General features: G+C 45.0%; 1 protein-coding gene across 1 annotated transcript in view; it reads right to left on the bottom strand.

Annotated features, from left to right (window-relative positions):
• Positions 1-3,147, bottom strand: part of PCP4 (Purkinje cell protein 4) — a 50,695-nt gene extending 47,548 nt beyond the window's left edge. The window contains exon 1 of the mRNA XM_084226827.1: positions 3,081-3,147. Within this exon, the coding sequence (XP_084082953.1) occupies positions 3,081-3,089 (9 nt within the window). The 5' untranslated portion in view covers positions 3,090-3,147. The remainder of the gene's footprint in view (positions 1-3,080) is intronic.
• Positions 3,148-16,403: the final 13,256 nt, after the last annotated feature.

The following is a 16,403-nucleotide window of genomic DNA, read 5'->3' as shown; positions in this document are numbered from 1 at the left end:
CCCCTTCCTAAGCCCAGAGCTGATTCCTGATGACAACCACGAACATTCCACACAGAAGGCAAGAGTGAACACCATAAAAATGTCTGTGTGATTGAATGCTTCTTGTGAAGCCTCATGGCAGGGGAATACCACGACCCAACATCATCTGCAACATGTCAGGCTAGTTAAATGACAGACCAGATGACAGGATTCCCTGTGGTGAGTGGAGTTTGTTCCAGATGTGAGTCTAGAGGCTCACTGGTACAACTGCTGGCTGTGAATAAAGATTTGGCACTGCTCTGTGGGCACACTAACCAAGATCTCTTCCCCTGGTTCAGCCTGTGTGACTGGAGATCTTTAATGGAAGCCAGGCTGCCTCTCATGGCTGCTCATTGACAGCAGCTGATACTTTTCAGCACAGCTCTCCTCTCCGGGCTCATTAAAAACAACCGAGAACATCCACAGACCTACAGAAAAGGCTCCCCAGTTATTTGAGGACCGACTTTCACAGCTAAAGATGCACTTCAATGTACACTGATATTCCCAAAGAATTCCCATTCAGCTAAGGGACGTGTCTGCCACTAAACCAGGCAGCAGGAAGCATAAATCACAATTTGCAAAGCCACTAGGTCAACTCCTACACCTCACATTCCCACTGGCTACTTACAGGGCCAGACTTCTGCCCAGCTGAAGGAACTCATTAAACACATTTCCAGACAAATACGGCAGAGAAAGGAATGTAATGTTCTCCCTGCAGAAAAGGTCCTTATCCTTCCTGAAAAAATATAAGCTAGATGCTAGAAAACAGAAAAGTACTACAGGCTTCCTTTTCAGCTTTTTTTCTCCAGCATCACAGAATGGTTTGAGTTAGAAGGGACCTTAAAGATCATTTTGTCTCACCCTTTGCCATGGGCAGGGACACCTCCCACTGTCCCAGGTTGCTCAGAGCCACATCCAACCTCTCCTTGAGCACTTCCAGGGATCCAGGGGAAGCCACAGGTGCTCTGCACAATCTGTTGAAGAGCTTCACCACACAAAAATCACCCTAATCACTGCCCATAAACAGGAAAGAAGTTACTGTTGTTCGAAGCATAAAATGAGAATTCATGCAAAGTCTCAGTAAATAACTCGGGGAAATGGAAGCTCATTTCAGAGAGCTGTGACTGCATTTCCAGCACTGCTCAAATCCACACAATTGGTAACAGAAAGCAAAAAACAACCCACCTTCCCACCCTCCCAACACTGTTCTATGTGGGATAAACTACTGAAGGCTCTAACTGAGCCTCTTTTCAATCACCCCATCCACGGATTTTTTTTTTTTTTAGCAGATTAAGCCAAAAATAAAAATATCTTTCATTACAGAATTGCAAAATAAAACCACCAATAACCCCCCCCCCCAACAGTTATCCAAGAGCTTCCTTTCTGCTCAAGGGTTTTTTTTGCCTCATTTTTTAACAATCTTTTGCAGTGAGGTGGTTTGGGGTGGTGTAGTTGCTCTCCTCTGCCTTTTGGGGAAGAGCTGACAGCAAGGAACAGCAGGGAGGCTTTTCTTCACTGGAGCTGAGGGTGATTAACTCCCCAATTTTGTCAGGGGAATGACAGCAGCACAGAAGACACCAAGTGCAGCGCTCAGTGTCACAGGCACAGGACGCAGCTCTGCACCAGGGAAACGTCTCCCAGCTCCGGGGGTTTGCCAGGAATACAGCTCTGTCAGGCACAAACAAATGCACTGGGAATGAGGAACCCCTGTGCTGGTAGCAGGGAGGATCTTTATTTTCACTGTGTCTCTTCAAATCCAAAAGGCAATCAGTCTAATTCAAATTATGAAAAGTAATTATAAGCAAATACAACCCAGCACAAAGGTGGGACAAGAATACCTCATATAGTTCTAGCAGCACCACCCAAGCATCAGTCCTCTCCATAAGATTTTCCCCAAATTATAAATTTAAAGTAAATTCTAGTGCTGCTGCATCTCAGAGCACACTTCAGCCAACCTGGGCAGCAAAGTCACAGTGGCTGGAACAAAAAAAAAAAGGCAACAAAACCCCAAATCAACACTGCATGAACTCCAGCCAGGTGACAGAAATACAGACAGCAGCAGAGAGGATTCTCATGAAGAGATCCCTGTGCCTGATCCCTGCAGGCAGCAGAGATGAGGATTTCCTCTGCTCTCCCCACCTGGCATGACCTGAAAGCCAAAATGTGAGCCGCTCCTCACAAATCCCTGCACCACAGACCAGGCTGCTCCTGCTTTTCATCTCTGCTTTACACCTTCTGGAAAACCACAGCTGAGTGTAACACCTGCACAGCAAACAGTCACAGCTTATCCCGTGTCATTCTCAATTTTGCTTCTAAAAAAGGAAAATCTCATTTGTTAATGGAGTAGCAGGTGTTTTGTAACAAACAGCCTCCAAAAATAGGTCCCGGGTTACAGGTACCTCTGCTGATTCCCAAAGAATGAGCTGAGCTGGAGAATGTGGAATCTCTCAGTTGAACCTAAAGAGTCATTCTGGTTAACGATACATTTAACTAAAAAATTTCTAGTCTGAACTTTTCCACTGCAGCGACAAAAAAGGAAAAAAAAGAGGCAAGCAAAACCCCCACAAGTGCAAAATTTCAGCTTGTTTATTTACAAGGGTACAAGTGATCCTTACATGTTTGGCACTATTTACATTTTTTCGCCTCGATTGTAATCCCTCTCAGGACGCTACTTACAAAGTTTACACCAGCACCCAACCAAATACAGAGCGGTTTTTTCCATGAGCTCTAGCGGGCAACTTTCCCACAACTTAACCAAACCCGCCCTTTTACACAGGAAAACGCTGGGTAGGTGTGAGAAATCATCGCGGGTTTGTAATTGGGACTCTCCATCGGCGTGCGTGGTCCTTCAAAGAGCAAACCCCCCCCTTGCCCTGTGCTCTGCAGGTGCGCGCACACCTGCGGGGATGCGCTCCGGAGGAGATGCTGAGACCCCCTCCCGGTACCTCCGCAGCGCTCCCATCCCGGGATGCGCCTCTCCCTCCCCGCGGCGAGGCGAAGGTGACACTGACCCTCCGTCCTGTCCTGCCCCCCCTCGCCCGTTCCCGCTCAGCCCGGCTCACCTCGCTCATGTCGCGACAGTGACACGCTGTGACAGTGGCAGCGGCCCCGCCGGCGCTCAGCGCTCCCGCCGCGCCCGCGACGCGCGTTAAGAAGCGGCGCCGCGCGCCCGGCCCGGCCCGCGCCAGCCAATCAGCGCCGCGCGCGCGCGGGCCCCACCCAATCCCCGCGCTCCCCGCAATCCCGAGAGCGCGCGGCGCCCCCTGGCGGCCCTCAGAGCCCTCACGGCCGGGAGCGCTCGCCGCGTCCTCCCCTTCCTCATCCTCCTCTTTTTTCCCCTCCTTTTCTTCCTCCTTTTCTTCCTCCTTTTCTTCCTCTTCTCCTCCTCTTCCTCCTCACCCTTTCCCCCGCACTTCCCCGAGTGCCCGGCACCACGCGCACCGCTCTGGGGAGGCTTCGGGCATCCCCACAGGGGAGAGACGCGAACTCCAGGTGTGCCGGAGGCAGCTGGCAATGGGGAATTGTTGCGGCAGATCGGATGAATAAATGAAATGGGGAACGGTTTTGGTTTTTTTTACTGTGAGGGCGGTGAGGCGCTGGAACAGGTTGGCCAGGGAGGTTTTGGATGCCTCAACCTGGCAGCATTCAAAGCCAGGTCAGAGCAGCCTGGAATGGTGGGAGGTGTCCCGAGGCACAGGGGATGGGGTGAGATGATTTTTAAGATCCTTTTCTAACCCCTAAACGTCCTGCGATTCTATAAACCAGGCAGAGGATCTCTGCTCTGCTCCCCCTGGCTTTCCTCACTGTCTCATCAGTCTTGCTGCCATTCCTGTTCAAATTTACAGCACTTTTTCCGGAGATACACGGAAAACAGCCCTTTCTATCATTTCTCTGAATGGGTAATTAAAGCAAGACTTTGGGATGTGTGCTGTTGTGCTCCTGCATCCGTCTTTTGATGGAGCACAATCGCTATATTTGGCAATACACGCTCAGAGGCTCTGACTCACGTATCTGTGAAGAAATATAGGTTCAATTAGCTCTGGGAATGCACTTAACTCCCTCAAATTTTTCTCAAATCAATAAAAAAAGTTAAAGTATTATATTGGAGAGCCCAAGAAGCTCGACAAGCCCTCCCACTTCCAGGGACTACCTTGCAGCAGCCTCATCTCTTCGCCAACATCTGTCTTCAGGGCCGGTATTAATAGAGGCAGGGAAATAAATTTGATGAAAAATCACATTTTCCTTTGGAGCTGGAGAGGCAGGAGGGGCTGGGCTCCTTCATCTGAGGATGAGGAGGCTCCAGAGACAGGAGAACCAGGGGTGTGTATCCTGGGAATATTTTATGGATGCTGTCCAAATATGTAGGGATGGGATCAGGACAGCTGAAGCAGAATTGGAGCTGAATTTGGCAAGGGATGTGAAAAATAATAAGGGCTTCTACAAGTGTGTTGGCCAGAAAACGAGGAAAAAAGAAAATTTACCCTTCTGGGAAACAAAAGAGGAAATCTGAGGTACTGATCACAATTTTTGCCTCTTTCATCATACCACTATTCCCAGGACCTCCACCAGCATGTGGCATTTTTAAAAATTAACATGAATTGTCCCAGTTTTTGGTGTGAGTGGTCCAAGCAGGCCACAAACATGGTAAGAGTTCATTGCATGAGCAGCTTCAGGAGCTGCCCTGAGAGGACCCAAAATAAAGATGATGAAGTTTAGCCCCTGAAGAAGCTGTGTTTCATGTGACACCATTTTCCAGTGAAGAGCAATTGTGGGTGTATTGCATTAGTATTCCTGTTCTGACAGGAGTGCCACTGGTCTGTCAGCTTATGGATCCAAGGCACAATGCTAACATGAATTATTAACAGAGTATTGCTGATCAAAGGACTCCCAATCTCATGGGAAGGGACACAGACCACTGAGAGGAAATCTGTTCAGGTCCCTTTGACTCCGAGGGGAATCACGTCAGTCTCGCTCTTCACCATCAAAATAAATGTGTCAAATGCCAGCAGAAAATCTCCTGGTGATAATTCTGGCTGTGTGCCCCAAGAAGCAGGTTAGCAGAGAAAGCTCTTTGCACTAAATGCTGCAGGAGAACATACAAAATTCTTATTTTCTGATCTCTTTGGGGGAGGTCAGAGTTTAAGAGAGGCACCCTGGAGGGCACACTGAGCTGTGTCTGGGAGGTGGCACTCTGGAAACACAGCACCCAGCCTGGTGCCTCTTCCAGGGGAACAATGGTGAGGTGTGACAGTGCTCTCCAATCAGTGACTCTGCTCTGAGGACAACTTGCACATTTTGTGGTGTGCAGACACAGTAAAAGGTGCATTATCTGCCCTTAGACAGGTTCCTGAGCGAGCACAGAGCTCCCCTCTCCCAGGGAAAGCCTCTCACCTGCAGAGATGCAGCTGTTCTCTCTCTCCCTCTAAATCTTGTTCCCTGCCTCCCTGCTTTGCATCTCATACACTGCAGAAAATTTCTGTAGTCAGCCAGAGCAATCCAGATAAAAACTTTGGGCTGAAATGCTGTGCCTCTTCTACTTCTCAGTGTGGACCTGCTGAACTTAATTGTTCTTCAGTTCACAAACACAGACACACAGATGCCTCCAAATCATGGGTCTAACCCTCTTAAATGGACAAATCCCAAGTTCTGGGAATGCAGCAGCAACCTGAGCTTTTCAAAAGGTTCTTACAATAAAGGTAACTCTCATAGTTGTTTTATTTATACCCTGCCATTTATGCTGTCTGATGTCACCGTATTTTAGTTTTGAGGTGCCCCTTTCCCTGTCAGCCTTTCTAACCCATGGCAATCCCTCAATTTAAAGGCATCCCAAAGTTCTGCTTTTACTTAAGTGCACAGCTAAGTAGTAGCACTTCTAAGTACAGAAAATATTCTAAGCAATCTATTTTCAAGAGCCATTATATTCTGAAAATTGACTATTAAAATACCACCTTCTTATTCATCAAGTCTGCACTCAGTGTGTGTTCAATCTTGTCTGCTGGCATATGACTGCAATTTTACTGCCTTTTACTCCCACTTACCTGAAAAATTCATCAGAGAGAAGAGAAGAGAATCTGAGCTGGATGTTGGAAAAGAAAGCCTCTCAGGCTTCCAAGGAGCTTCACCTGTTTAAGGGGACTGAAGTTGGCTCTTCTGTGCCAGACTGTGCAATCCATAATAGGAGGAGTGTGTGTTTAAGTCCTGGAATGATGTGGGTTTGAAGGACATTAAAGATCATCTTGTTCCAAACCCCTGCCATGGACAGGGAATCTTCCACTAGATCAGGTTGCTCAGAGCCCCATAGAGCTTTCAGTTCCAGGGATGGGGAGTCCACAACCTCTTGGGCAACCTGTGCCTGGACCTCACCACCCTCACAGGGGAGAATTTCTGCCCAATACCCCACCCATCTCTGCCCTCTTTTTGAATCCATTCCACCTTGCCCTATCACTACATGTGAAAAATCCCTCTCCAGCTCTCTTGGAGCCCCCTGGAAGGGACTCTAAAGTCTTTTCTTCAGGCTGAACAGCCCCAACTTTCTCAGCCTTTCCTCACAGGAGAGGTGCCCCTCTGGTGCTGTATTTGTACAAGGAGAGAGCTGATGTTGTGCTCAGTCTTTGTCACTGGCAGCCACACACAACTGCACAGTCTTGCTTTGCTTTCAGTCCCACCACTGAAGGTGTCTGCAAAGTTTGATCAGAAGCACAGAATTGCTCCAGAAGAGACAGAATCACAGAATCCTTCACTTGGAAAAGACCTCCAAGACCATCAAATCCCAGCTGTTCCTGATGCCCATCTTGTCACACAGCCCAGAGCTCTGAGTGCCACCTCCAGGCCTTCCTTGGCCACCTCCAGGGATGGGGACTCCAAACCTCCCTGGGCAGCCCCTTCCAGGGTCTGACCATCCTTTCCATGGGGAAATTCCTGCTGCTGTCCAAGCTGAGTCTCCCCTGGCACAGCCTGAGGCCATTTCCTCCTATCCTGTCACTTGTCACCTGGGATCAGAGCCGGACCCTCACCTGGCACCAAACTCCTTTCAGGAGGTACCACAGAGTGCAGGGGAAGATCTCTCCTCAGGCTGCTGTATTTTTCAGTCAAAATCTGATTCAAATCAAATCCAAAAAGATCAAAATGAAAATATGGCTGTGCCTTGAACAGCATTCCACATTCCATCAGAGCAGAACTGCTCTGCTTGGTAGAATAAATTTGAATTTTGACTGTGACTGCAAAAACTGAAGTTTCCCAGCATTTGAAATTGGTACAGTGAAGTGAAACCTCTGCCTCTTGCTGGTTTTATACTATGAATTTTTAAATAGAAGGAACGATTTCACACAAACTTTCTGAAAAAAATAAAGTCCATGTTGAAGGTGAAATTAAAAATGTTGATTTCAAATGGAAAGCTTTTGTTTCAGAAAGATGTGTGCCTTTGAATCCTAGAAAACAGAAGAGGATCTGGATCACAGCCTTAATCACAGAGAATATGCTGTGATTATAGGCTTTGGTCACAATAGATTTAGCAAGCATAGCCTCAGATGCTGGATGATGGATGACTGGTCATCTCAGACTTATCAGCTAATTTGCTCAAGAAAAAATCTAAAGACGCAGCTTCCACAGCTGAATTCCCATTAGTATGCCTTCTTACCTTTTAATTAAGAAGCTAATGGCTGTGGGTACTTAATCAACAAAATACCTTTAAAGATCTGGGCCTGAGGGCCTTTGTTACAACCTAACCTTTGTTCCCGTGCAAGAGGAATGAGTCAATGGCTCCAACGAAATCTTATCGCTGTCGTTGTCACAAAGATATCAAATATAATTTGAAAAATTGAGTCTTTTCTCAGGAGAGTTACAAGACATGACTTACTGTACAGTGTGAGTCATCTTCCATCCTAAAAAAATACAGCCCAGAAACCAATCACCCAAATATATGTGTCAATTCTTCTGTCTGCCCAAAGAGTTTTGATGGATTTAATTCAGAGCTGTGTCCTTAACTTGGACAGACTTGTAAAGAAAACCATTCACAGTTTAAGCCAAACTCCCTAAACTTTTGAAAGCCTGAAGAATGTTCTGGGCCTTGAGTCCTTGACTGGCTCAGCTCTGCAGAGGATGTGAAGATGTGGAGCATTCAGATGTTACCTGGCTCTTACCTGTGGCAGTTCCCCTCTTAATTAGAAGGTAAAAAGACATCATAATTACCAGTTAACAATTTTCAATCTCTGTACAGGCAAAGGAATTAATGTGATTTAGAAGATCCACAATTATAACTTGTGATGTGGGGAGATAAGGAAGTTTTAAGTAGATTCATTCCCTTACTTTACTTCAGTGAGTTTGGGGAGGTTAAGGGCAAATTCTCAGGGAGCCTTTTCCCTAAATCCTTGTTCAGATAATGGATTTAGAAGGCTCCCAGTTTCGAAAGGGCTGAGGTAACATCCCTGTCAGTATCAACCTCTGGGAGGATCTCAGGGATCTCATCCTTTTCTCCTACCCCAGCTGCAGAGAGCTAAAAAGGAGACTCCATCCACCGAGCATCACCCAGCAGTGCTGCTGGGACTGGGAGAGCTGCTGGATTATTATTTTTCATTGTCTCTGTAAGACCAAAAAGCTGAGGTTCAGAAGAGCTTCTCTCTTATTTGTCTTTCATCTTTTAGACAGAGCAGAACCCCCTAAACAACCTCTGATCTTTGTGTCGTAGCAGTCCCAAGTTTTGCCAGACATTTTACAGGAAAAAGAATAATCAAGTTAAGACATCCAAACCATTTCTTTCCACTTCATCCAGAAACCTTTTTATTGCTGTGTTGACAGTAATTACACATAACATATTCCAGTAAAAGGAAGCTAAAGTCACCAGGTCAAGTGATGCATAGTTCGTGGCTGCCAAAAGAGGAAACAAGTACGAACTCACTTCATCTCTGCTCTTCCCTCATGCAAATGCCTGTTGGGATTCCTCACTTTCTCAGAGAGCACAAAAATGCCTCTGCTGTGCAGGATGGGCAGGGATGGGGCATGGATCAGGACAGAGCAGTTTGCTGGAGAGGGAAAACCCTTATCAGTGTAAGGACACACACATAAGAAGGTCAGTGAACAGCAGGAGTTGTCACTGTTGCTAAATCCCTTCTTTAAAATATATTTATGGACTGATAAGTGAAGTTTGCCAGTTCTCAGCCTCAGCTTCTGGGGCCTTTTTTCCCTTGCATGCCTGGTTTTTGAACAGAGCCAGTTAGAATTAATGTTACATACAACATTGGCTGGAGGTAGGAAGCATGAAATGGGCTTGATACTTCAAGAGGCCCTATCTAGGTTTATTTTCTACATTCAGTTTATTCACAAAGTGGAATCTCTTCCACTTAGCAAGGTAAAGGTATTTACTCAACAGTCAGAAATTGAGCCAGCAAGGGAGAGGTGAGCTCAGCACTTTTTAATTTCTGAGCTGTGAAGTGCAACAACAGACTGAGACACATTGGGCTGCCTTGTAGAAATACCCATTTAGCAATGGGCATAGTCAGAGACCCAAAACCAGGCACTTTAGCACAGCCTGTTCTGTCCCACTGAGTTAAATCTCTCCTTTTAGCCATGGTTGGTTTGCTGAGAGGAGAGTGAGGCAAGGAAAGGAAAGGAGACAGAAAGTATGCTACCAAAAAAAAAAAGATCCATTTTCAGCATCTAAGACCTATGATGAATGGGTGCAGCTAATTTGGCTGAATCTTTTTTAATGATAGTCTTTGTAATTTTTATGTTAAAAATTATAAAATGGAGGTGGAAATAAAAGCAACTCCCTGCTGACTGATGGAAAAGGATGACCCCTCACTTTTAACAGAAATAAATGCTTAGTTCCCTTTCCTTCATCTTTCTTCTGCAATGTCTGTGTTACCAATAATAACACCTCATTTAGCTGTTTCCTATGGGCTTATGGTGACATTTCAGTTTAATGGTTGATGACTTTTCTGAGGCCCTTGCCCACCTTGTATCCTTGCTAGAAAGTGTTCTCTCTGAGCCAGTCTCTTTATTTGAGGTATTATTAAGTGAAGGTTCTTGCAAAGGTCAGCACAACTCTAAAATAGATTCACATTCACAAAAGGGAAGTGGTTCTCTGTCCTGGCCCACCATGGTGCCACTTTATTCAGAGTTTTCCATGGTGGTATTTCCAAGGCACCATCAGAAGGTGAGGTTGGAAGGTCTGGGCTTTCAGGGATCTTTCTGCAGACCATGAAAGGAAGTTTCCCCTGAGGTAATTTCAGGACATATCTGACCCTCCTGATTTGTGCCTTGCCAGAGCATCTCCCACTCCCTCCCCCTCCCTCTCATTTAAATTTCTACTCAGTTGAGGGAAAGAAAAGATCCCAAACCTATTTTTTGGTCATTGTGGCTACACCCCTAAGGACTGACACAGAAACCTTTCTCCTGAAAGATGAAAGTCTTCTATGGATGGCACTGGAGGAGGGTGAGAACCAGGCCAAGCTGTGGGATCCCCCAACTCCAACCTCCCAGGCTGCATGTCTGGCACTGTGCTGCTCCTACAGCTTTTTTCTACTGCTGCTACCTCTTCAAAATGCAAGTGAGGGCACGTGGAGCTTGTTTAACACTTGCTGCTGCACAGAAATTAAAAATAGCTGCACCGTGTTACCTGGGACTAGGAAAAAAGCACAGTGAGGTTTAATGCATTCTTGGGTAGTTGGTTTGTCCCTGTGCCCCTCAAGTGCCCTGAAGCACAAAGAGCTCTGACATTTACTCCAGGATCTGGCCAGAGCAAAAGTCCAGTCAGTGCTCTCTCAAATGACCAGAAATAAAATAATTTTTACTCAATTAGAAGCAGTTCAGGCCCTACAGTGTCCTTGGCAGTGTGATGGAGCACTGGCTATGAGCCTAATGGACAATCTAGATCTGATCTCAGCTATAAAAACAGGAGTAGTCCTGGATCTACATTTTTTTTCATGCATTTTATTTGTATGAATAATAAGTAGGTTCATTTATATAAATTACTCAAAGGAGTTTCTGAAGGTCAGAGGAATCTAATCCCAGGCTCTCTTAAATATTTAGTTTATCATCTCTTTGTATTTAAAGTTTCAGAAGCTGAAACTTTAATGATGTTATGCAACTGTAAACAGATGAGTTCACCTGATATTGAGGAAGGCAAAGGTGTTAAATAACATAGCTCTTACCCAGGAAGGACCAAAAACCTGCTGGCTTATTTTACAGAGCACATTGCCATTTTGCTGAGCATGGATCCACCTTGTTTCATGTTACAGAGCAATTCAATGGAATTCAAAGCAACTCATAGAATAAAAGAATAATTTAGGTCAAAAAAGGATTTCTGGAAGTCTTCAATGGAACAGCAATACAATGGAACAGAAATACTGAATGCAAGGAAACAGTTCAAACACTTGATATAAATTTCTGGGCACCCTGTGCAAGGAACTCTGACCTAAACCTGGATTCTTTTTTTGTTTGTGTGTGTGCATTAATTTTGTCAATAACACATTGTTATGGTGCTGGGCGGCATTAGCTATGAGACTGTATTTTTATACAAATTTCAGATGAGTAAAGAGGGCTTTTGTGTGAACTCAGTGTAGTTCCAACCTCCAGCAGGAGATTTCAGTAGCCCTAACACACACTCACAGGGCTCCTGCTGCCATCTGGTCAGGAGCTGTTCCTTGGCTGAGAACTTTGGAGTTTCTATGAAGTATGCCCAAATTTTTGGGAGGCAGAAAACCTTCAAATCCAGGGTCTGAGGGCATGCTGGACCTGTCAGCCTGGTGCAGGAGGTAAACATAGTTCAAACACTTGATATAAATTTCTGAACACTGGAAAAAAATATAAATTTATAAATTTCTGGACACTGTTCTGGAAAGCTCTGCCAGTCCTGTTCTAGCCAGTATGGGTGACAGAGGATCTTTAATAATATCTGAAGCTTTACTTCCTAATGGGATTTCCTGTTGTTTGTTCTGGAGAGCTCAGTTTGATGAGCACTGATCAGGACAAAGACTGAGAAGGAGGTGAATGGCCACTGTATCCTCACTAATACCTCATTAAGCAGGGTGGTTAATTATACTCTCAGTGCTGCATCTATAAACAGTTTGCTTCTTATCTGCTTAGACCACATTTAAATCCAGGATGAAAAAGCAGTGATAAGTACAGTCACTGACCTGTGCAATATGTGGTGTTCAGTGGGAAAAGGCTCATGGTGAGTGTAAAACTGGGGGATTGGGCTCTCAGGAGAGCTGTTAGCAGATCTGGGCTCAGTTTGCTTCCAAGTAGTGTCTTTCAAGAAAACAACTTCAAATGCATGAGCTTTGGTTTACTGTTGGAACCCTAGATACTGAGAATTTTAGACTTTCTGCATTTAAAAAGAAAAACACTACATTTAACCTAAAACCATAGAAAAAACTTCCAAAATTGAATGATAGGACTAAGATTATAAGTGTGTAGTTTCAACAAAAGTGTGTAGTTTCAACAAAAGTGTGTAATATCATGTAGCAAAAACCTTTGAGTTTAAATTTTAAAATATAATAATATATATAAAACTAAAATAGAAGTTTTAGGGTGGTAGCTAATCCTTCTTCTTTACCTTCTTCTTCATAAGTTTAAGTAGTATTTTATCAATAGACCCAAAAATCCACATTACAAAACAAAAGTAATTAGTTATTAAATTAAAAATAAAAATAATTTAAGTGTTATTACTTAATTAAATATTTTTTCCTTAAAAAACCTTAGAAAGATAGATATGGGGCCATTTTATAACTTGTTAGTAAAATACTGTAAAACTCACAGCTTATAAAACTGGAATATAAATAAGAAATAATAAACATCTAAATCTGAACACAAAATAGTGTCTCAAATACTTTCAAACCCAACCCTAACCCAAAAAAAAAACCCAAAAAAAACAAAACAAAAAAAAAAAAAAAAAAAAAACAAAACAAAAAAAAAAAACCACAAAAAAAACCAGTTTCCAAAAGCAGAGAGACTGCTCTTGCTGCTGCTGAAATGTGTCCTTCCCTCTGTGTCCATGTTCTCCTTCCTCCCTCACTGCTGCAGTGTTCTAGCTGGTGACCAAGACTATTGCCAGAATATGCTCCTTGCTGCTTTCTATTAATGTCAAGCAAAGAAATGTGCAAGTACATAAACACCCCAACAAAAGTCCATTTCCATATTAGATGTTTATTCTCCCTGTTCCATTACACCCATTTCTAATTTAAAGGGGGATGTGACTGATGCCTGGAGAGCAAAGGAACCACTGTGTCCTTTTGAGGTTTTGTGTTATAAATTATCTTTGCCATAAAGGAAATTAAAATTGTACTGTTCCAGGACCTGAAGGGAGCTTACAAGAAAGATGGAGAGAGATTATTTACAAGGCCCTGGAGTGACAGGACAAGGGGGAATTGCTTCAAACTGACAGAGAGCTGGTTTAGATTGGATATTAAGAAAAAAATCTTCCCTGTGAGGGTGGGCAGGCCCTGGCACAGGTGCCCAGAGCAGCTGGGGCTGCCCCTGGATCCCTGGCAGTGCCCAAGGCCAGGTTGGACACTGGGGCTGGAGCAGCCTGGGACAGTGGAAGGTGTCCCTGCCATGGCAGGGGTGGCACTGGATGGGCTTTGAGGTCCCTTCCAACCCAAACCATCCTGTGATTCTGCAGCTCCATTGGGAATCACCCTGCCCAGCACACTGAAATGCCACTTCTAACCCAGGGGCTGGAATCATTAATTGGCTAATGAAATTGAAAGCATGATAATAGATTTATTACTTAAATTGCTGATTATGCCAATTGACCTTTTACTTAGGTCTTCAGGCCTTCATAAAATCTTCTTTTCCCTGACAGGGAAAAAAAAAAAAAAGCAACAACCTTGTGCTATCAAATCTGTTCATTGACAGCTGTGGCTGAGAAGCAGAAAACAGCAAATAGAGCAAGCAGTGAACTCTTCCCTATGGAGTCTCCAGCATGGCATCAACTCAGGCACTGTGGGCTGAACCCTCAGCCCTCTGCACCTGCAGCAGGAAAAGCAGCCACAGACACTTCCATGGAAATTGTTGCAATTAGAGGCTGTTTAGCTGATGGGTTTAATTGCCTTGGTTGCTGACCCACGAGTGTGGCTGCAGGCAGTGTGTCCCTGGAGGGCAAACACACAGAAGATGAGAGGGGCTGTGCCCTGTCCCTCACTTGCCCACGGTGAACTTTGATGATCCAGCAGCTACCAGAGGGCACAAAGGACACGGGGGCTGCTTGGCAAATCCTGCTCCGTGGCAAAATTAACAAACACCAGCCAAGGAGTGATTGAAGTGTTGTAATGTGGGTAACCACAGCTTGTGGCTCTTCTTACAGTTTCCATTTCAAAGCACCATCAGTGCCTTCATAATCTTCTGACATTAATTGTATCCACCTCTGCCCTACCAAAAGGGATTAGCAGTTGGAATCAAGTAAACCAAGGCTTTGTAACTTATTAGCTGTAAGCTGCTGAGTGGAGCAATACAGCAAAAGAAAGAAAAGCTCCATGTTTTAGTGGATGGTCTTTCCGATATGCATTAGAAAGTCTTCGTTAATTATTTCTGATTGGGTTCATTGAAATAATTGAATCACCTCTGCAATGCAGGGCAGAATTTGTCAGCAGTGAGGGGAAAGGATATAGATTTCTATCCTTGTTTCTTCTGCAGAGGCATGTGGCTGCTCCCAGAGCTTGACAGCCTGCTGAGGAGTCAAGGCACCTGCTCTGAAGCATTTGGGTTCCTGATTAAATGAGTAAAGCTCTGAGAGTTGACAACAAATTGAGGGCAGAGGGGGAGAAAAGAAGCATCTGCAAAGAAGGGTGAGAAAGGAAAACTTTCTGGAAGGAAATAAAACATTATTGGCAGGAGTGCTGCACAGTTCAGCAGTGGTTTTGTCGCAGCAGGAAAGGAGCTGCAGTGAAAAGGTTTCTGAACACTGAAGCAATTTTCTTTGGGCATCTGCTTAGGGGCAGCACCACAGGATGACAGGGCTGAGTGGCCTCTGCATTGATGCACACAGGTGGCTCAGAGAACACACAGTGCTGAAGGCAAAAGGCTCATCTCCCTCTTCCCTGTAGGACCACTGGGTCCATGGTTATGTGGCAAAGGGAGCTTTGCCCCCTAAAAAAAAGAAAAAAGCCCAGCCTACCCCTCTGGGTAAAGGATGTTCCCACCTGTGCCCTGCAAGTGATGCTGTGGGTGTTTCAGAAGGAGCACAAACAGAATCCCACAGAGCATCATTCAGGTTGGACAAAGCCTCTAAGATCAGAGTCCAGCCTTTGCCTGAACACCATCATCTCCCCCTGACCACAGCACTGAGTACCACATCCAGCCATTTCTAGAACACCTCCAGGAATGGTGATTTTCCTTCCCTGGGCAGCCCATTCCAATGCTTGACCACCCTTTCCATGAAGAAATTCTTCCTGATGTCCAGCCTGAACCTCCCCTGGCACAACCTGAGGTCATTTCCCGTTGTCCTGTAGTCTGGGGGAAGGGACCAGCCCCAAATTGCTACAGCCTCCTGTCAGGGAGTTGCAGAGGGTGCTGCTGTGCCTCACTCCTGGTGGAAGGATTGCATTTAAATCTGGAAGTAATTCTGTCCCAGAATGGATGGGGGTTATTCATCTTAGTGTGCAACCAGTGGAAGCTACAGAAGGTGCATTAACCACTTAATTTGTGTTGTCTGTAAAAATCACTTTTAAATCTGTCCCCAAAATAATCTGTTTTACAACCTGAGGAATTCCTACAGCCCTTTGCCAGGAAACAGAACTTTTCTGCAGCTCACCAAGGGTCTGGCAGCAGCACACAGGGTCCAGGCCCCACCAGGCAGGCACCAGAAGCCCAGGTGAACACACAGGTATGGGAATAAATCACACAGGACTCCATTTTCTTCATGGTGGAAAAAGCCCCTTCTTTATTCACATAACTTCTTTTTATCCTGTTTTATAGACCTCATGTGGGTCTCCAATTGGTCAGTAGCTTTCCTGCCAATTACTTTATTGGTTAGTAACAAGTTGTTATTCTGTAGTGATTGCTCACTCAAACTCTCAGTGTAAACATGTAGGGAAGTTGTTTGTCAAAGATAATTTCCATTTTTCTATCTAATGGTGTAAAACCAGTTCATGCAGGTGCAAGTTGTTTTTTAGCCAGGAATAGATTGTTATACTAACTAATTGCTCATAACAGGATTGGTTTCACATGGGAGCTTGCAAAAAAGGCCAGCCACTGATTCCAGGAGAGCAGACTTGATTTTATGAAGCCTTTCCTTATCATTTTTCTACCTTACTGCAACACACAGGTGCAAGGTCCAGGCGCCCAGGAGGGGCTGGGCAGGGGGCAGGGAATCCAAGCTCCCTGCCAGGCACTGAGCAGAAGCCCTGGCTGAGGATTCCCTCTGCTCTTTCCCCCAGCTCAGCTGTGCT

The sequence above is a fragment of the Fringilla coelebs genome (assembly GCF_963513975.1).
Source record: "Fringilla coelebs genome assembly, chromosome: 2".
Classification (NCBI taxonomy): Eukaryota; Metazoa; Chordata; class Aves; order Passeriformes; family Fringillidae; genus Fringilla; species Fringilla coelebs.
Note: the sequence above shows the minus strand (reverse complement) of the source record. Positions and strands in the feature narration are given on the sequence as shown.